This window comes from Myotis brandtii, unplaced genomic scaffold (assembly GCF_000412655.1).
Source record: "Myotis brandtii unplaced genomic scaffold, ASM41265v1 scaffold446, whole genome shotgun sequence".
In the NCBI taxonomy this organism is placed as follows: domain Eukaryota; kingdom Metazoa; phylum Chordata; class Mammalia; order Chiroptera; family Vespertilionidae; genus Myotis; species Myotis brandtii.
In genome coordinates this window covers 304,954-325,882 of record NW_005367057.1, presented here as the reverse complement: position 1 = coordinate 325,882, position 20,929 = coordinate 304,954, and the positions used below count along the sequence as shown (strand labels likewise).

Below are 20,929 nucleotides of genomic sequence, written 5' to 3'. Positions count from 1 at the left end.
GAGAGAGAGAGAGAGAGAGAGAGAGAGAGATCAATTTATTTTTCCACTTATTTATGCATTCATTGGTTGATTCTTGTATGTGCTCTGACCAGGGATTGAACCTGCAACCTTGGTGTATTGGGACGATGCTCCAACCAACTAAGCTATACTGCTAGGGCTGAGACCTTTGGTTTAAGTCCATATTGTTGAGCCCTTTATAGCCAGTATTACAACAGCCATTTGAATCGTCATGTAGCATTGGGGCCTGTGGTGTGGAATCATTTTCAGGGATGTGTCTCTCTAGGTAACTGCATTTGAAACACTTGCTCTTTTCAAAACAGGACTGATTTGAGGTATTTGGCTCCACTGGCAAATAATCATTCTGTTGTCAATGTAATAGTCTTTGTAAAGATGTTATTCCGGGAATGCAAACGTAAACACCTTTCTAAAAATACCCCCCATAAAGTTTTAGAAGTGAGAGGAGGTTTCTGCCATAACTGAAGTTGCTTCTTTATTCTGCGTTCATAAAGAGGTCTTTCATTATATGACATGATGTGCAACTCATTCAGTTTTAGGGTAACCAAGTTTCTTAAAAAAAAAACACACCAAAAAAAAACAAGTTTGAGATGGTTACTAGTAAATATATATGTTTAGCTTTTTTCTTCTTTTTTAATTTTTTCATTTTAATTCTTAGTCTTGAAGTTTTAATTTTGGCAACCTATAACGTAGGGACAGTATTAGTATTACTTGGAAAGAGGAGAAATAATGTCTTCTTTTGTCATTTGGTTAATTTTAATTGTTACCCAATTTCTTTTCTTGCCAAACTAGCTTTTACTTCATTTTTTAAATCTAATAATGTTACTAAAATTCTAACTTATCAGGACACAACACATTATCAACATCCTTGACTTATCTTCCTTGTCCTGATACCTATTAAATCCCAAGAATTCTTCCTTCAAAACTGCATCTACTTATTTTTTGCCATGCTCACTATCTTTTTTCTAGCACAGGCTCTCATCTGTTAGTTGATTAAAAATGTGTATGAAGCCCTAACCGGTTTAGCTCAGTGGATAGAGCGTCGGCCTGTGGATTGAAAGGTCCCAGGTTCGATTCCGGTCAAGGGCATGTACCTTGGTTGCCGGCACATCCCCAGTAGGGGGTGTGCAGGAGGCAGCTGATTGATGTTTATCTCTCATCGATGCTTCTAACTCTCTATCCCTCTCCCTTCCTCTTTATAAAAAGTCAATAAAATATATTTTTAAAAAATGTGTATGAAGCACCTTGTATGCTAAGCATGCTGTTGGCCATCTAGTTGTGGATAAGTTACTGCTGTTGACAATGAACCTAACAAGTAGCATAGTGTTTACCACGCACCAGAGACAATAAGTGCTGTGTGCGTGTTAACTCAGTTTCATCCTTATAGCAGATCTGTGAGGTAGGTCTCTCATGGATGAGGAAAATGAGCCAAAGAGAGTTAAGTAATGTGCTCATGGCCATGGTGTTAGTAAGTGGCAGAGCTGGAATTTGAGCCCCAGCACTCTGGCTCTGAAGCCCGCACTCTTATTCTTGTTCCTATTCTAAATGTAGGTCCTCAGAGTTTGTAGTCTAAGAACACAGACAAGTTAACTAGGCTACTACTAGTCTTCATCTTATGCCTACCTTTCTTATCCTCATACATACCAGTCCATTCATTTTTCTTAAAAGGCCTTCATTGTGTCTCCCTCCTGCTCAGAAACTTCTGCAGAACACTATTTCCCACAGAAGAAACTCTTGACTCCATAGCCTGGATTCACAGATTTTCTCCCTGCCTTCCCACCAGGTTTTCATCTACTGTTCCCTCCACATACCCAGCCCGATGACCCCACCCAGTGATCCTGCTCTGTTTGTTCCTCAATCCAGAGGGATTCGTTTTTCTCCCTCATCTAACAGGCACTGTGTGAAGTCCGTCTCCCCTACCGACCTTGCCTGACCACTCAGCCTATGATTTCCCTGTGTCCACATCACTAATTTCACTTGTAATAGAATATTTCTGGGAATTGATCATTTACTTGTTGTGTACCTTGCCTCCTCTAACAAAATTGAGGGGGATGATTAAACTTTTGTTCGTCTGCAGGATCATTCTAATAAGGTTTGCTACTTGGGTGATATCTAATTGGAGCAGATTTCTTAACTATATTTCCTTCCTTCAAACCCCATTTTCCCTCCTCTTTTTTTCAGTCTCTTTTAGCACTCCCCCCTCAATTATAATGGGATGGGTGTCATTTTATCAGGATTGATGCGAAGGAAACATTGTGATGAGCACTATTCCAGTTCCTGAATGCATACTAGTACATGCTAGTTGGGGGGAAAAAAATCATGTCCTTATGGATCCCAGCGTCATATCTCCCTCACAGAGTGTTGGGGAATTCAATGAAAAATAAAAATTACAAATTTTAGGTGCCGTGCCTGGCAATCAGTAGATAAGAGTTGTTATTCAATGCCAAGCAATGTTGATCTTGCCCACATTGTACCCCAGTTTGGTACAGAGTAGACACTCAGTGAACTTTGATTGAAGACCTTAATTCCTGTCTGTGTTTTTTCATTTGTGTGTCAGTCTTTTAAACAAAACCTGGAAGTAATCGTGTATGTTGGTTTCCTGGTCTCCTTTCTTGGCTTCAAAAGCGACAGGACGTTTCTGCCATCCCCGACAGACACCGTGGACAGACATGACATATTTGCAGGAACTGCCAGCCTCTGTGGCTTGGTTTCAGCACAGGCTGGGTGATGTGGGACTTCTCACCTGGTAGTTTCCTGAAACAGCTGGGTTTTTGCATTTGCTCAGTCCTTCAACTTGGTACTTGAGGAATGTGAGCTGGTGAGGCTCAGATGCTAAGGAGTGTCATCCTTGCACCTTCTCAAACAATAGCTGCAATTCTGGAAAGCTAGCCCCTGATTCTTTTCTGCAGGAGGAGCCTCAAAGACAAAATTTTCAACAGAAGGAAATTGTGTGGCATAATAAAAACGACTTTGCGGTTAGGTTTGCCTTTCATTCCAGTTTGGTGACTTAGGACAATTTAATGAGGCTAACTCTAAATTTCTACGTAGGTAAAATGGGGATAAACACTAGTAACATTGTTGTTATGTTAGTAAATGAAAGAATACATGTAAAGCAGTTAGTACAGCAACTGCAGTAGAATGGTAGCTATTATTTTTACTTATTCAGCCTTTTTATAAAGTCAGGCAAAATTAAAAGGCTAACAAATATTTTTAAAAGTATGTAAGTTTGCATAAGGATAGTAACATTTATTTCCTATGAAAGGTTGAGTAATTGAGGTCTTGTTTAGTGCCATGCAGTGTATCATATTGAACCATGGAATGACAGAAAATAACAAAAATGTCAAGGTTATCTAGTTGAACATGCTAATATCAACACAGTGAAACAGAGTCCCAGATTGTTTTGATGACTTAGTAGGGTGAGGATTTGGGGCAAATTTTCTAGATGCTCATTGTCTTATAAAGCAGATGAGAAGAAAAAGTGGCAAGGTAGGGAAAGGTATGTGGGGCAGGGCTTGTAGAGGTGTGTGCGTGTGTGTGTGAGTGTGTGTGAGAGTGTGTGTGTGAGAGAGAGAAAGAGAGAGAGGTGTGTGCAGGTGTGTCTGTGTGTAACAGAGTGTGTGTGCGAGTATATGTACATGAGACTATGTGTGAGAAAGTGTGTATATGACAGTGTGTGAATGAGAGTGTGAGTGTGCATTGAGAGAGTATGTGTGAGAGGGTGATTAAGAAAGAGAGGTTGTCTGTGTGTGTAGCAATTCCTGTTGTTTTTTTTTGGTAAACCATTAGTGCTTTCTAATTTCTCTCACTTATTGGATTACAAGAAGAAAACTTTGGGGCAGAAAGAATACCTTCAGTCCTGATGAAGAGAGCCCTTGGTGCCTAACCTTGTGCTAGGATACAGTGTAAGGGAGAATAGTGGGAGTTTTATCACGAGAAGGTAGGTGTTTGATGACAATGAATGGTTTGAGCGAGCCCTGCCAGTCTTCCTGGTGCTTCAATCTCAGAGAGAGAACTCTTAGGTATAAATCTCATAGAAGAGATCTTGCAGAACTGGAGTAATTGGATTCCTTCTCTCAATGGGAGTAAGTTTTTATAGGCTACTTTTCAAAAACATTCTTAAAGCCATATGCAAAAAAGTTGTAATTTTAAATAATAGTTATGATTTCTGAATGTTAAATCAATAACATGAATTATTGCTTCACTAAGTACACCAATTTTAAAAAATTAATTTGAAATCCAAGTATTAGAAAAATGGAATCAGACATAACTGATTTGGATTTCTTCTCCCTCATTAAAAGTCAGCAGACATATGTCACAATGATGCTGAGAAGAAAAACAATGATAAACATATAATATGTAGAAGAATGGCAAATAAAGATACACACACACACACACACACAGGGGCTAGCAGGGCCCTTTGTCATTGGTAGTGGTAATTTCTTCTAATTTTATGCTATCTAGAATTGCTCATGTAGCTTGATGAGGTGATTCTGCTTTGGACTTGTATTTTGACATTGATGTGATTAGTAAAACCAAAGCAGTGAGATTTTCCTTGCTGCTGATGATAAGAAGGCATTTAAATGGTAAAATTCAGCCCATGTCGGTTTGGCTGAGTGAGTAGAACATCAGCCTGCAGTGCAGGAGGCAACCAATCAATGTGTTTCTCTCACATCGATATTTCTCTCTGTCTTTCCCTCTCTCTTCCACTCTCCCTAAAAAATCAATGAAAAAATATCCTCAGTGAGGATTTAAATAAATAAAATAAATGGTAAAATTCATATATACCTATTTGATTTTCTTTTCTAGCTTGTTCGTTTTGGTTTAAGTAACCAGCTCGTGGTTGCTTTCAAGGAAGAAAACACCATGGCTTTTAAGTATTTGTTTTTGAGAGGATATGCTGGCATAGATGAAGAAAACTACAGTTACAGTGTATATACTCAAGAGGACGCCTATGAGAGCATATTTTATGCTATTAATCAGGCAAGTTTTCATTGTGAATGACCTATATTTTAAGAATATATTGATACTTGATCTTGTTGTCTTAGCCAAAAAAAGAAAATTATACATATATTTAAATATTCTAATTAAAACTTGCATAGTCTGCTAAAAAATGTTTATTGTTATTTCTGTAGCTACATTTCCACACAATAGATTTTGCATATTTAAATTTTTTTTATTAAGATTTACTTTTTTTATTTATCCCTTCGCACCAATTACTTTTGGGCGATTACCTCAGATCAAATGACCAAGAGCAGATTTATAATCTCAGAAGATTTGATGGATGTGATACCAAATCTGAGATTCTAGGGAGTAGAATATGCTACAGTTGGATCTAGGCAGGTATTTGAGAAAACAGATTGGCAGACCTTAAAAAGAAAGCATTTAGAGAGAAATTGTTATACTTACTCTTTCTTTTTTTTCATTCATTTGTTCTCTCATTCATTCATTTATTCATTCATCCATCCATTCAATAAATATTTGGGTACCTAGTATGTGCCAAGTACTTTTCTAGACCTTGGGATACAGCGTGAATAAAAGATAAAACCCTGTCCTTGTAGAAGTAGTTCTAGAGGGGAAAGCCAGACAAATGAAAAGAAGTGAAATGTATAGTATTGAATGCTGGCTCCCTGAAAACACCACCAAAAAAAAAGCACGCTGATAATAAAAACTGAGCTTATTGCTTACAGCAGTGAGAGAGGTGCTATCTTGACCATTCTCAGTCAACCCTGGGTGAAAGCGGCAAAATCCAGACATAGATTCTGAAGTCTGATTTAGGGGGGAAAGAATAGGGTCTTTCAATGTGACGGAGCTTGATTAGAATCAGGTAAAGATCATGCCGTCTAATAGTTTAGGGTTGGTAGACACAGCCAGGAGAGGATTAGAGGTGGTTTGAAAAGACTTGGGTTATTAGACTGAATCTTCAAATTGATCATTTAAATGATTTTTTGGAATGTTCCTGAAACAAACAATACAGTTACTTGCAACGTTTATGTTCCTGGGAATAATAAAGTCATATTAATGAAGATAGGACCAGTAAAGTCCTGCTAGTGCAGATAGGCCAGTGGTGAAGCCGTGTTCATGTGAGCTAGTGTCGAGCGTGAATGTAAGCTGTGGGGTGTGGAAGGTTTGGGTCGTCAGTGGTATGTCAGAAAGTGATAACTGCTATGGAATAAAGCAGGGAGCAGATTGGGAGAGCCTGGTGGTGCCTGTGTGCTGGTGATGGATGTTTGCACTTATCATTGAGCAGTACGGGAAGGCCTCACTGAGGTGGTAATATTTGAGTCAAGACCTGAAGCAGTGAGTCTTAACAGATTGAAAACCTGGAACAACCAAGGCCACAGGCAAGCCTGTGCCTGGGAGCTCCAGGAATTGCCTGGAGGTCAGTGTGGCTTCAGGAGGTGGGGGTGGCACCAAGGGTCACTAGTCTGCTGTTAGGTCAGAGAGGTGGGCACGGCCTGAGCTGGGGCCCAGAGTGAGGTGGGAGGTCTGTCAGCACTCCCTTTAGTTTTGAATTCTGGGAGGCAGTGTGTTTCTGCCCAACCTGAGAAAATGACCTTCTGGTATTTTACATTGGGAGTCTTATTGAGGAATCTATAATAATAAAAGCGTAATATGCTAATTAGACTGGATGTCCTTCCGGACGAAGCCGGCACTTCGAGGGCCAAGGCAGAGGCAGCCGCTGTGGTGGCAGGGGCCAAGCTCCTTGCATGAATTTCATGCATCAGGCCTCTAGTATGATATAAGCCATAACAAGTAGCTAAAGTATATTTCATATGCATTAACTTCTGATGAAACTCTTGAAAGCTCATAGTGTTTTTATTTAACTATTTTTAATAGTATCATCGTCTAAAGAACATATCCCTGGGGACCCTAAATTATGGAGAAAATGAAGAGCATAGAATTGGCCTAAAAGTCTGTAAGCAGCACTACAAGAAAGGAACCATGTTTCCCTCTGATGAGACACTGAATATTGACAGTGACATTGAAACAGGTAACGGATCGCTTTCTTATATGCCTCTATCATCTCCTGTGGTCACAGCAAAAATGCCCTCATGTGCTACCAAATGGAACAACTTCAACCTTGCTTTCGTGACTGCTATTTGCAGCTGTCAGGTTAACATTTGCCTACAAAGGGCTTTGGCTCAGGAAACTGCAGGTCTATGTAATAGGCCCTGGAAATTCGTGGATCTCTTAGGTCCGTGGTCGGCAAACTGCGGCTCTCGAGCCACATGCGGCTCTTTGGCCCCTTGAGTGTGGCTCTTCCTAAGCCTTAGCAGTACCCTAATTAAGTTAATAACAATGTACCTACCTATATAGTTTAAGTTTAAAAAATTTGGCTCTCAAAAGAAACTTCAATCGTTGTACTGTTGATATTTGGCTCTGTTGACTAATGAGTTTGCCGACCACTGACTTAGGTGCAACTCAAGGTGGTTGGTTTTGTGGTAAATGCCCAGGTGTTTCCTGTTTGTTTAGGTTTTTCCCTCCTCCACGAGGGGACAATTAGACATTTTTTGGGGAAAAAAAGAAAGATGAGTCTGTATTTATTAAATGAAATAATGTGTTAAAGTGCTTTGCACTCTTGTTTTTTATTATTTGTAAAATATATTAATGCTCTTCAAAGGCAAATTGTGATTAGCAGCTCATTTCCTCTTTCAGGCTGTTGCTGGCCCCAAAGTTAACATCTAAACAAGCAGAATTGTTTTTGTGCCATTCTGTTAAGAATTTAAAAGAATGTCTTATGTAAATTCAAAGTGCTTGACTTACAGCTCTGGGGGTTTTGTAATTCATTCTGCAAACCTCTGGTGTACACCTACCACGCCCAAGGTGCTCACTGTTGATGTCATCATGTGCTGCACAACTGTTTGGTCAATGACAGATCACATACACCACAGTGGTCCCACAAGATTATAATGGAACTGAAAAATTCCCATTGCCTAGTGACATCACAGTGCAATGCATTACACAAATACTCACCATTGTGTTACAGTTGCTTACAGTATTCAGTACAGTGACATGAGGCCGCCTAGGAGCTGTAAGGGAACAAAATTTGTCACCCCCAAGTATGTCTACTTGGCAAAAGGATTGTTTTAGGCAGGTTAGTTTAAGAAACAGCAAACATGGAAGAAGCTCGGAAGAGACATCTCCCTTTGTAAGGGTGTCTCCCTGGCTGTGCCAGCCAGAGGGGGTGACCTTGCTTCTGTAGACTCATCAATGCAGATGGCAAAGATTCAAATCTGCTTAACAACCTTACCTTTGTTTACTGTGCTTTCCTGATAACCTCCCATACCTGACCCTCCCCACCCCCAACATCTTCTTTTGTCCTCAGCTGAAGGTGGTATTTAAGGCAGTTGGTGGCTTCCATTTTCCTGGGTCTCTGTATATAGCAGGTATACATGTTATTAAACTTTTGTTTGTTTTCTCCTATCAATCTGTCTTTTATTACAGGGATGACTCAGCGAGAACCCAGAAGGGTAGAGGGAAAATTACTCTAGAGAGCAATGGGCTATACCCATGGTCGGCAAACTGCGGCTCGCGAGCCACATGCGGCTCCTTGGCCCCTTGAGTGTGGCTCTTCCTAAGCCTTAGGAATACCCTAATTAAGTTAATAACAATGTACCTACCTATATAGTTTAAGTTTAAAAAATTTGGCTCTCAAAAGAAACTTCAATCGTTGTACTGTTGATATTTGGCTCTGTTGACTAATGAGTTTGCCGACCACTGGTACCAATTAACGTAGGTGTGTGGTAGGCTATACCATCTAGGTTTGTGTAAGTGCCCTCTCTGATGTTCACAAAATGATGGAATTGCCACATTTCTCAGAAGGTAACCCTGTGGTAATCCGTGCATGACTACACTGGGCTTGCAGCAATTAATCAGTGATAGCGCCTCAGCTAGATGACAGTTCGGGAGTAGGGATCCTAGGAGCAGTTTGCATTTGAAGTGGTTTTATCAAAAGGAGAGCTTCACACCATTCATTTGACCCTATTTCCTATGATCTGGTTTTTAAGGGTTCTTGGCAATAGAGTAGAACACCCGCGTAGGCAGAGGTTCTGATTGTTTGCACAGACTGCCTGGCTAGACTCTCCGCATGGGCAGGTGTGTCCTGTGCTCTTGGCTCTGAGAGAAGCAGCTCCTGAGCCAGGACCGTAAGGGCCCCAGGTGGCTTTCCGAGGTCATCTCGGTGTCAGGTGTCAGCGCTGGCTCTGTGGGCAGCAACCTTTAAAGTGGCTTGTCTGGTTGCCCCGCAGGTTTTGCTCTCCTGAGATCTATTTGGTAGACAGCAATCAGGGGCTAATCGGTTCACCCTGAATCTTCCCTGAGGCTGTCAGCTCCGCTCCTACCTGAAGGGAGGTGTTCCTATCACTGATGGGAGTGCCTGACAGGTGGAACTGAAACCTTGAGCAGTGACCCTCCGCTTCAAGTAAGCCAGCGGCCACGAGTCCTCGTAAAAACGTGTGACTCAGTTGGATGCATCATACAACTATTTTCCAGTGATTCATATGTCATTTTCCTCCATTGATTTTTCTTTAAAAATGGATTAAAGAAATCTGGCCAAAGTCAGTATCAGTGGCGAGGTAGGACAGGCAGTCCCAGAAAGTAGAATTTTCCCCCTGGCCATTGGACAGTGATGCACTTGCTCATTTCCTTTCTATCAGAATATGGAATATTTTTAACCAAATGGAGAGAGGTTGATTATTCATTTGACTTTAAGGGAGACTACTTAAGTTAATTGTATTCTTTAACTTATTAAATATAACTTGTCAAAGAAAATGTTTTGCTGTGTCTATTCAGAAGGTATAAAGAATAGTCTTAAATACTTAATGCTGGATTTTAGCCTCTCTTTTCTTGGACACATTGGAGGAAGCCTGCAGATGAAATGAATAGGGATTGAGTTGGACATCAATGGTATGGTCTTAGTAGGTCACGTAGCAGAAGGTGTTCTGTTACCTATTCATGAATTTGCATTCTCTTTCCTATTAAGAGAATCACCCTTCAGTGGGCTAAATGCAGAGCTCTCCTGCATGCCTGTTCACTCTGCAGATTAATATTTATTTACATGTCTGTGCAGCTGGTGTGAAGGGTTTCCTATCATTCATGCTGTGGGCCTATCCCTCCACTCCTCCCTCTAGGCCTGTAGCTTTATAGTTCAGCCTTACTTGGGGGAGTTATAAGTCCTGTTAAAAAATGTTTTTAAACATTTAGGTAACGATCATCTTAATAATAAAGAGCTAATATGCTAATTAGACTGAACAGCCAAATGACCTTCCCGACGAAGCCGGGGCTGTGAGGGCCAAGCCCCTTGCATGAATTTCGTGCGTCAGGCCTCTAGTTCTTATATAGTGTTTCATTTTCTGTAAGACGGATTTAAATTTCTTCTGTTCTCCTTTCTTAGCATGAGGCATCCTGACCATTTCATCACTCGCCCAGCTTTTTTAAAGAGCATATGTAATCCACCCTTCAATTGTCCCTATGAAGGTTGCTGTTTCATTTGCTGGAGTGTCTGTTCTGTGATCGAGGTTGATTTGAGTGAAGAGTCTGCTACTCTGATACCAGTTTGTTCTGTCTGAGCTTTGATGTTTTAGTTAGGGCTCTTGCCATCCTTTAAAAAAGTTCTTAGGTTTTGCTGTCACCAGGTTCTTGGTGGCCTCATTAGCAATGACTCTAGCATAAGGTCAACCAGATTTTAGAGAGTTCTGCATGTATAGTTGATAAAGTGCACCCCCATAATTACAACGATAAAACTTGACCAACCAAACAGGTTTTTATAAGGCAACTTTAACATCCGTGAACTGTGAAGAGCTCAGGCTGTGGGACTGAACACATATGGGTTTAAATTCTGGTTTGCCATCAGCTAGCTTGTGTGACCTTGAGAAAGTCTCTTGGCCTCTCTGTGCCTTGGTTTGTCCATCTGCAAAATTTCAGCAATAGTACCTATCTTACAAGGTTGCTTTGGGTTTAAACAGGATGGTGCATTAAAGGAGAGAACATATAAAGCTTCTAGCACAGTGCCTGGCACAGAGTAAGTGCCTGACATATAATTGCTCTTTTTATCATCATTAGTCTTTTCCTTTAGAGAATAAGTTTCTTGTGATTAACTGCTCTCACCATATTAAACAAGATTCAACATTCCGTTCCGTCTTTTAGTTGTATTTTTGAAGTGGTTGTTTGCGGCAGCAGTCTCCTGTGTTTACCTATGCCGCCATCTTGGTGGAGTCTCTCTAAACTGTTTCTTGACATTAATAATCTATTTACCAAAAATAAGGAGGCATCCCTTCTGACACCTGCCTTTCTTAATATTGTGCCTGTTGAGTTGTCCATTCAGCTCATGTCCTTGTTTTCAGCCCAGGAAAATGAATTTTCACAAAATATAAGTGTGTCCTGTATGTTGTGACATATTTTGGGTGTCAGCTATATGCAATGGGACAACCACACAACATAATATGCTCTTGTTCACAAAGATCTTATTCTCTAGTTGATAGGATAGATAAGCAAATAGAGGATTGCAGTTGTGGGAAAGGACTATTAAAGAATTAGCCACCGGGTCTACCAAGATTCTGGAGCACCTACTGAGAACCAGCCCTGGCATTTCCATTTTATTTTATTTTTAAAATATTTTTATTGATTTCAGAGAGAAAGAGAGAGGGAGAGAGAGATAGAAACATCAATGATGAGAGGGAATCATTGATCATCTGCCTTCCACACGCCCCACACTGGGGATCAAGCCCGCAACCTGAACATATGGCTTGACCGGGAATCGAACTGTAACCTCCTGTTCATAGGTCGATGCTCAGCCACTGAGCCATACTGGCTGGGCTGGCGTTTCCATTTTAAAGGCAGCCAGAGCCCCAGTAGGAGTCAGTGAGGCAGACTTCACAGCAGTCTGTGAGGGCTCTGTGCCCTAGAAAGGCGTTTTCCAGCTCTAGGCCTCCTCAGGTTCCTGCCATGGTGTTGGGCTACACAGTAATGAGACACGTTTCATATGAGGCTCTTGGACTCATTCTTTTATAGTTTATAGCTCATATTATATTTTTATTTGAATACAACCTAAGTTCCTTTCTCTTTAGTTTTTATTTTGAAAAAATATCAGATGATACAGAAAAGTTGCGAAATAACAGAGCGATTTCCTTGTATACCTTTCATCTAGATTTCCCCAGTGCTAACCTTTTACCACATTTGCTTTATCATTCTTCCTATGTTTAAATATTCCTCCTGAAATGTATGAGAATAAGAGGCTGACATGATGTCTTTTTACCTGTAAATATTCCAGTGTGTGTTTCCCAGAACGGTCTCCCACATCACCCCTGAACAGTGCTCAAAATCACAAATAAGCATTGGCACAGCACTTTAATCTACAAACCCTATTCACATCCCATCAATTGCCCTCATGTTCTCTATAGCAAAAGAAAGGCCCCCTCCCATCCCAACCTCCTTGGTCCAGGATCACATACTGCATTTACTTGTCATGCCTCTTTAGTCTCCTTTAATCTGGAGCAAAATAGTACCTTGGTTTGTTGTTGGGTTGGTGGTGGTGTTGTTTTTTTATGACCTTGACATTTTTTAAAAAGTATGTTTTTATTTATTTTAGAGAGAGAGAAGGGGAGAGAGAGAGAAAACACACACACACACAAAAAAACATTGATGTGCGTATGCACCCAGACCGGGTATCTAACTGCAACCTGGGTATTGTGCCCTGAACGGGAATTGAACCTGCGACCTCTTGGTGCGTGGGACAATGTTCAACCAACTGAGCCACACTGGCCAGGGGCTGATTTTGACATTTTTAAAGAGTAAAATGTTCCTCACTTTGGGTTGTTCTGTTTCTTTATGACTAGATTGGGGTTATGCTTGTTAGCGGGAATAGCACACAAGCAGTACATTATTTCCGGAGGTGTCTTTTTTATCTCATTACTGGCGATGTTAACTTGGATCACTTGGGCAGGGTGCTGCTATCTGCCAGCTTCTCCACTGTAGTTACCGGTCTTCATGTTGTAACTCATAAGTACTCTGTGGGGAGATACGTTGGAAGTGTTCTGCTTCTCATCGCCCTTCGCCCACTGGTTTTAGCATCTGATTTTTGCCTGAAGCAATTGTTGTTCCCCATTGGTCTAGACTGCATTTACTTGGACCTCCAGGGCCTCTCCAAGAACACTGAGGATTGGAAGAACTCATCATTCTTCAGACTGGAATTTTATAGGTAAATATGTTTTCAGTCTCGTTTCCCAGGAGACAGGCATGAGGGAGGGAAGGAGAGTAGATAGTAAGACTCTGACAATGTATACCTTGTGATATTTTTTATTCAGGCTCCTACAGGTTGAAATCTCCTTTCACCTCAAAGGCATTGACCTGCAGACGATGCTTTCCCGAGAGTTACCGGACTGTTACGTCTTTCAGAATACGGCAAGTGTCTGTTTACTCAGCCACTGTTTCTTATGCTTCCCTCCTTCCGTAGATGCACAGTGCAAAACACACCAGCCTATAGCTGTGTCAGATGCAGTTGTGTTTAAAAGAGTTGAATGACACGATAGCATTGTTCATCCAGAGACCCTTTCTTCTGAAAATGAAGCAAAGCCTTTTCCAATGTTTTAAAAAACTAAATTTCTGCGTTGAAAAGAGAAGTTTCCAAAATTGGCTTTGACCTCTTACTCTTCTAAAACATTTTTTAAAAGTTTATGACAAGTGTTTTAAGTGTCTGTAATATTTTCCCCACTTTCAAAGAAAGGTCTTTGCAAATGTAGCAAACGCTTTCAAACCTCCAGGCAGACTGCCCCCTTGATCTGAAGGCCATTCTGCAGAGGATCAGTTGTTGTTCCTTTTATTTTGGGAGGAGGCGAGTGCAATGAAGAGACTGTTCAGTTTTGCAGGGACAGTAACCTGTCTTCTCACTTTCATGGAATTTCATGCCCTTCTTTTCTCCCTCCCTTTTCCCTTCCTTTTTCCCTCCCTGCTTCCTTCCCTCTTCACTTTCATGGAATTTCATGCCCTTCTTTTCTCCCTCTCTTTTCCTTTCCTTTTTCCCTCCCTGCTTCCTTCCCTCCCTCCCTCCCTCCCTCCCTTCTTCATGTTCATGGAAGAGCAAAACTGAATGCTGAGCTGAAAGTTGTATGCAATTATCTTTTAGCAACTCAGGAGAGCACTCTACCCAATAGTCCATAAATACTAATGAGTCCCTACTCTGCACCAGACACGGCCCTGCTCTAGAGGTGCAGTGGAAGCTTACAGCTCAGTGGAAGAGAGAGAAAAACAAGTAAAGAAATAAAAGTAATTACTAATGGTGACTTGTGGTAAGGAAGAGAAGAGCAGGATTAGCTGCTGTGGAGTGACCTACACATTATGAATCACATGATGAAATTAAGAAAGTCCACAGGCAGAGAACTTGAGAGCTGAAAGTGTACTAGTAGCTGATCTATGAGTAAATCTATAAGCATTGGGCATCTCTGAACACAAGCCACACTCTGTGTAACCCAATTATATCACTATGACCAAGCTAGAGGTTCGAGAACTCAACCTACAGGCCTCATTTCTATATCTCTGAGTTATGACTAAACCTCCACTAACCCTGGCACTTGAGGTCTCATTTCCCCCAAGGAAAACCCCAAATATACTTCTCTCAAGACCTAAAATACCCAGCATATTTCACTTACAAATTTTAAGTGATGAAAGTGTAACAGTGGAAGATATGAGTCATTGGCAATCTTAAATTCAGCCTGCAGCCTTAGGGCATTCTTTGCCATTTCTGAAAGCATTATATATAGCACTTGAGGTGAACAGAAAACTAATCTCCAACCTAGTAGAAACCTAGAATTTCATACCCCAAAGGCTAACTTGAAGCAAATGCTTTTGGATTCTATTCAGTGTAATCAGTGAGGTGACTGTGTTCTCTTGTCAAAGATGGTGAATTTCATGTTTGTTCCTGGGACTAGCTGGCTGTTTTGCTTTTGGATTTTTCCCACCCTGCTTGTGGATTTAGTAGAAGTTCACACAAAGCTGCCTTTGGACCCTGTTTTTTCATTAATGAAAGTTTTGAAGAATCATGTGATGAGGACATTTTCATCAGTACTATTTTTGGATCAGCCTGCTGTTTGGATGCTATTAAAATTTTAAGCAGAGTTGATCTAACAAGTCATATATTCTGCTCTTCATACATTTGTGTTTCCAGATTACCTTTGACAACAAAGCTCACAGTGGCAAAATCAAAATCTATTTTGACAGTGATGCTAACATTGAAGAATGTAGAGACTTAAACATATCTGGATCTGGTAAGTATCTTACATGCTTGCCCATTGGAGGATTTTTAGCATTTTATTTTGGAATTTCAGGTGTTTACATCGTTGACTTAGATGGTGACAAAAGAAAGGGATCCAGAAAATCAGATCTTGAGCATTAGATTCTATAAAGCATAGCCAGAAATTTTGCATTTTTGTTAAATTCAGCAAATATTGATTATATACCTCTTAGAAGAGGCAGCATGCCCAGTGCTTAGGGTACAACCCTGGCAGCCAGACTGCCTAGGTTTGGGTCTTGGTTCTGTTTACTATGTCTGTGATCTTGGACAAATTATTTAACCTTTCTATGTCTCAGTACTTTTCAAAATGAGGGTGATAATAGTACTTACCTTCCATTATGTTGTGTATTAAATGAGTTAGAATGTAAAGCAAAGCACTGAGAACAAGAGTTGGCACATAGTAATTGCTAGGCACTCTGGAGAAGAGAGAAAACACCTTAGTGAGGGAGACAGACATGCTTATAAAATCTCCAATATGTCATGGATAGCCATAAGTGGTGGAGGTACAAAAGGCATGATGGTAAAGAAAGCAAAGGTTAATTTTGACTGGAGAAAACTTCCCTACGTTTTCTATCATTATTTTTTCAAATAGGTTTTCAATTTCTTGCTCTCTCTCTTCTGCTTCCAACACCCCATGATGTGAATGTTGGTTTGCTTGAAGTTGTCCCAGAGGCTCCTTACAATATCCTCATTTTAGGGTGGGGTGGGGGATTCTTTTTTCTTTATGCTGTTCTGAATAGGTATTTTTTGCTTCCTTATACTCCTAATTGCTCTTTTGATTCTTGGCTTCATCTTCTCTACTGTTGATTCCCTGTCAATTATTCTTCATTTCAGTTAGTGTATCCTTCATTTCGGACTGGTTCTGGTTCTTTTTTTATCGTTTCCATGCCCCCCCTTTTTTATTACCACCAAACCAGTATTATATAAAATATTTCTTGACGAAGGAAAAGAGAAAAAATATGAATAATAAAGTGCCAATAAATACATATCTATCAACAATTGATTCTAAAAAATGAAATAAACAAACAAGCAGAACAGAAAGATGCATAGAAACAGAGACCATTTTGATGATTGCCAGATGGGAGGGGGTTGGAAGTTGGGTAAAGAATTAAGAAGCACAAGCTGATAGTAACAGAATAGTCATGGGGATGTAAAGTACAGCATAGGAAATATAGTCAATAATATTCTAATAACTATGGTGTAAGATGAGTATGAGATTTATCAGGATGAGTACTTAGTACAGTGATGGCAAACCTTTTGAGCTCGGCGTGTCAGCATTTTGAAAAACCCTAACTTAACTCTGGTGCCGTGTCACATATAGAAATTTTTTGATATTTGCAACCATAGTAAAACAAAGATTTATATTTTTGATATTTATTTTATATATTTAAATGCCATTTAACAAAGAAAAATCAACCAAAAAAATGAGTTCGCGTGTCACCTCTGACACGCGTGTCATAGGTTCACCATCACTGACTTAGTAAGTTATATAATGTCTAATCACTGGGGTGTACACCTGAAACTAATGTAATATTGTATGCCAACTGTAATTGAAAAATTAAAAAATGATTAAAAAATAACTTTTAAAAAAAGAAGAAAGGAGGTCTGGCTCCCTCCTGTGGCCAGTGAGGAGAAACACTAACATTTTTATAGGCTTCCAGAGCTGTGTAGTAAGAAACCAGATTCTGTCACTAGGAAAATATGAATTTAAAATAAAATGATGTGAAAACTTTCCACGTGTCCCCTTCCTCCCCCAGTCTGATTGATTGGCCTGGCTTCGGGGAAGTGGAAAGACAAGAAGTAGGAAAAGGCAAGGGTAACATCTGGTGAGATCCTTGTGCTATTTCCAAAACTTCTGAGTTCATTCACATTCATATACTCTCCCTCTCATCATTGCCTATGTTATCTCAGGGTGAAATATGAGGGAATGCCCACTTTCATATACAAACCAGATGTTGCTTCTTTTGACTTCTAATACCCGTTCCCAAGTGTGCCATTAATCTCCACTTTAACTTGATTTTATGAATGTAGCAATTTGGGCATGAGGGGCTGGAGGAGGTATTGGTGGGCAGGACTCCCCATTGATGGCTGATGTAATGGGTGTCATAGGGCAAGGGAGTTTAGTAAGTGTGGGAAGCCCTGGGTTAGAGCCACACAGGCAGGCAGTAATGGTGTTTTACAAACCTGGACTAGTGTTTTACACACCTAGGTTTGGGCAATGTTCCCACAGGGGCAACCGAGTTTCAGTAGAGTAAGAAAGCAATTACAGTGTTCATAAAATACTTTCTGTGGCACACCAAACTCATCTTCCTAATAAAGTAAAACAATACAATACTGTTTTCTCTGTGATGAGGGATGGTTTCTCTTTCTAGCTCTGGGCCTCAGTTTTCTCACTACGAGCAGTCTTAGAGATTTGGTCTAGTTAAATGTTAGACAGGAAGGTACTAGATGCTGTCCTTGCATTTTATGGATTTTCAGTCCCATTTTCCCACGAACTGCCTCTAATCCTTCAGGAAGGAAGGAAGGAAGGAAGGAAGGAAGGAAGTCTTGGATTCTAGTCAAATTAAGTTGCTTTGCTTTTTTATCTAAACTTCTGAAGTATAAAATGACTAAAGGTAAATGTCAGTGCTAGGTGTCAGGCATGTTACCTGGTTTCACCTGGATGTCTTATCTGCTTTTCTGACAGCCCTTGAGGCAGGCACTGTTGCTTCCCCCACTTTGTAGCCTAGGCACCTGACGCCTGCTTAGCGAGGCTCAATAGTTCACTCAGTGAGTTACATGCATTGGCTGGCTGTGGTCATAACCCACTGGTGAGCAGCTTTACCCTCGGACACTCATGCTGTTGTCACTCACACCCTTGTTATTAGTAAGTCTGCGGAAACTCCAATCTCTCTCTTAAACGCTTCTCTGCAGAGGTGTCGCTGAGGAGCACTCTGACCTTGGACTCCTTGGAAGGTTGCCTGTCCCCAGTGCTGTTTCCTTCTCCTCTGGCCTTTCTCCATCTCGTTCCTGAGCTCATTTCCTCTTCTAATTCTCAAGCATTACTGCCCCCCTGCCCTCTGTCTACTTTTCTTTCTGTGGTCTGAGTGCCTGTGCCCACACTCATGGCTTTAGCTGCCACCGAGCCATCCTCTCTCGTCATGGACATTTAGACTGAGCTCAGTTTATGGAGGACAGAAAACCAGGAGTCGTGTCTGCTTGGTCCTTCTTCCTTGTTCCCTGAGTCCCCTTGGAGACCATGCTGCCTCTCTCTGCTTCATCTCTCACCACTTTGTGCCTCCTCCTTCTGTGCCTTTTCTGCCTCTGACTTAGCTCAGACCTTCACAAGTTCTTAGATTATTCGGTGCTCTTCTCATGTTCTGCTGGAGTCCTTGCATTTACTTGTAAGCACGCGGAAGCATTATGCTAAGCAAAGGCACTGTCGTGTTGACAAAATACATTTGATCCCTGCCTCCCAGAGCCAACCATTTGGTGGGGAAGTTGGGCATTGAATGATTCCATGGTAACCATGGTGTTTGCTGTTTACCTGGGCTGTTTCCTGTGCTTTCATATATGAACTTATTTAATCTTCACAACATCCCTATGATTAGTTTTGTTGTTGTTTTTACCCACTTTTTGGGTGAGGAACCTGAGGCACCTTCCCTAAGGCTGCTCAGCTTCTGAGTGCAGAGCTGAGATTCAGACCCAGGTTTTCAGGCCCCAGAGGCCATGTCCTTTCCATTTTTCACCATCTCTGTTCCTTGCTGTGCTCTCTTTGAAGGTGTAATTTCAAGTTCAGTGGTCATCAAGCAAAGGAGACTATAGGTGTGTACATTATGGAGAGTGCTGTGAGAGTAGGGGAGGGGCTAATAAAGATGGGAATTTAGGGAATTTTATTCTGAGAAGATGATACTCACTTTGAAACCTAAGGCTGAAAAAGAACAATTTTTAAAAAAAATATATTTTATTGATTTTTTACAGAGAGGAAGGAAGAGGGATAGAGATTTAGAAACATCGATCAGCTGCCTCCTGCACACTCCCTACTGGGTGTGTGCCCGAAACCAAGGTACATGCCCTCGACCGGAATTGAACCTTGGACCTTTGAGTCTGCAGGCCAATGCTCTATCCACTGAGCCAAACCAGTTAGGGAGAAAAAGAATAATATTAACGTGTGATGGAGAGAGTGCTGTTCCAGGCAGAGGGATCATCATGTGCAAAGCCCCTGAGGCAAGAGCGAGAGAGAACCTGATAGGAGGTGAGAAGAAGTATGGCCTCAGGATAGAGAAGATGAGGGGAGAGAAGCAATTGGCAGGTGATGGGACTGCAGGGATGGACAGGGGAGCCAGGCAGGAGAGAGCCATCGTTGGTATTTGGGATAATTCCATGAAGTCTGAGAGAAGCTAAGGTTACAATTTCATCTTCCTCCAGTACATTCCCCATGCTACTGTGTTCCAAGACATACTCTCCTCCTTACTACCATTCCAAGTGGCTATTTTCTCCATGTGCAGAAAGAGCTTATTGAATGCTGGGAAAGTGCACAGTAAGGTTGAGAAACAGAAATGGGGAGTCTGAGTCAGAGGCATTTTAAATTGTTTGTTTCCTCATTAATGGAGAACGTGATGTTTGTGCTTGTATGTGAAAGACCTCAGAGTATGTCAATAGTTTTGCCGCTTATGAATGGAGCCCGAATGGACCACCTTCTGTCAAATTATAGTCTATGTAAATATTTACAAATACATTTTAGTACATCTCTTAAGAGTTTATATGTTTTTAAATGTATAAGTCTTAATAACAGGAAAAGTTTTACCTTCTTTGTAGACTTTTGAGTAAATGTATTGTGATTTGTTTCTGATGTTTTTTGAATTTATCATTTGAACTTCTTTTTTGATGACCATCTTGTCAGAAACTATTCCCCAGTGAGATGTGTTTATCATTTGGATTCTGTTTTTGTTCCTCAGTTCAGAAGAATGCTCAGTATGTGCTGGCATTTGATTCGTTCGTCATTGTGATTTGCGTGGCGTCTCTGATTCTGTGCACCAGATCCATTGTTCTTGCTTTACGCTTACGAAAGGTATGTGTGCTGGCATTTTCTTCCTCCCCTCTTGGCCTCCACCCTCAGTTTGTCCAAACAGTGGGCCCTGGTGTTGGGTCATCCTGTCCTTTCTGGAGCCCTTGGCTAAATAGGTTCCTTTGAGTGATTGCCCCCGAAAAGGCATTCATCAACCTGAGGTGCGGAGGGTGAGTGCAAGCTCCCGCCATGTCAGGTGGGATCAGATAATTATCTTGCTTAAAACTGAGCTAATGAGCACAGTTGCACAATGGTGAGCTCTCAAGCTCTTGAATGTTTCCAGAATAAAGGAGACCCTTTTGAATTCAGGAGTAAATCTTAAGAACAGAATAATAGCATGTGTGGGTTTCATCTTTTGCCTTCAAATCAGATTTCATTTTGACAGGGGGCATGATACATGGGTTATAAGGAAGCATAAAATACTTTAGTCTATATTTTAAATAGCTTGAAAATTCTCCTGAGTTTCATTTCACCTTGTTACTCTCAGGGCTCTTGTGAAGATATATCCCAGCTCCCCACAAATCTTACTCTGGTTTGTGGCGTGTGTGGAAATGCAGAATGGGGACAGGTGCATGAAGTCATCA

At 40.9% G+C, this 20,929-nt stretch overlaps 1 protein-coding gene across 2 annotated transcripts in view; it reads left to right on the top strand.

Annotated features, from left to right (window-relative positions):
* The window catches only part of MCOLN2 (mucolipin 2), a 38,157-nt gene that overhangs the window by 963 nt on the left and 16,265 nt on the right, over positions 1-20,929 (top strand). The window contains exons 2-7 of one of the 2 annotated variants that reach the window (XM_005874584.2): positions 4,822-4,995; positions 6,853-7,006; positions 13,126-13,210; positions 13,317-13,413; positions 15,173-15,272; positions 20,236-20,348. In XM_005874584.2, the coding sequence (XP_005874646.1) occupies positions 4,822-4,995; positions 6,853-7,006; positions 13,126-13,210; positions 13,317-13,413; positions 15,173-15,272; positions 20,236-20,348 (723 nt within the window). The remainder of the gene's footprint in view (positions 1-4,821; positions 4,996-6,852; positions 7,007-13,125; positions 13,211-13,316; positions 13,414-15,172; positions 15,273-20,235; positions 20,349-20,929) is intronic. The other variant, XM_014546427.1, reaches the window with a different exon arrangement.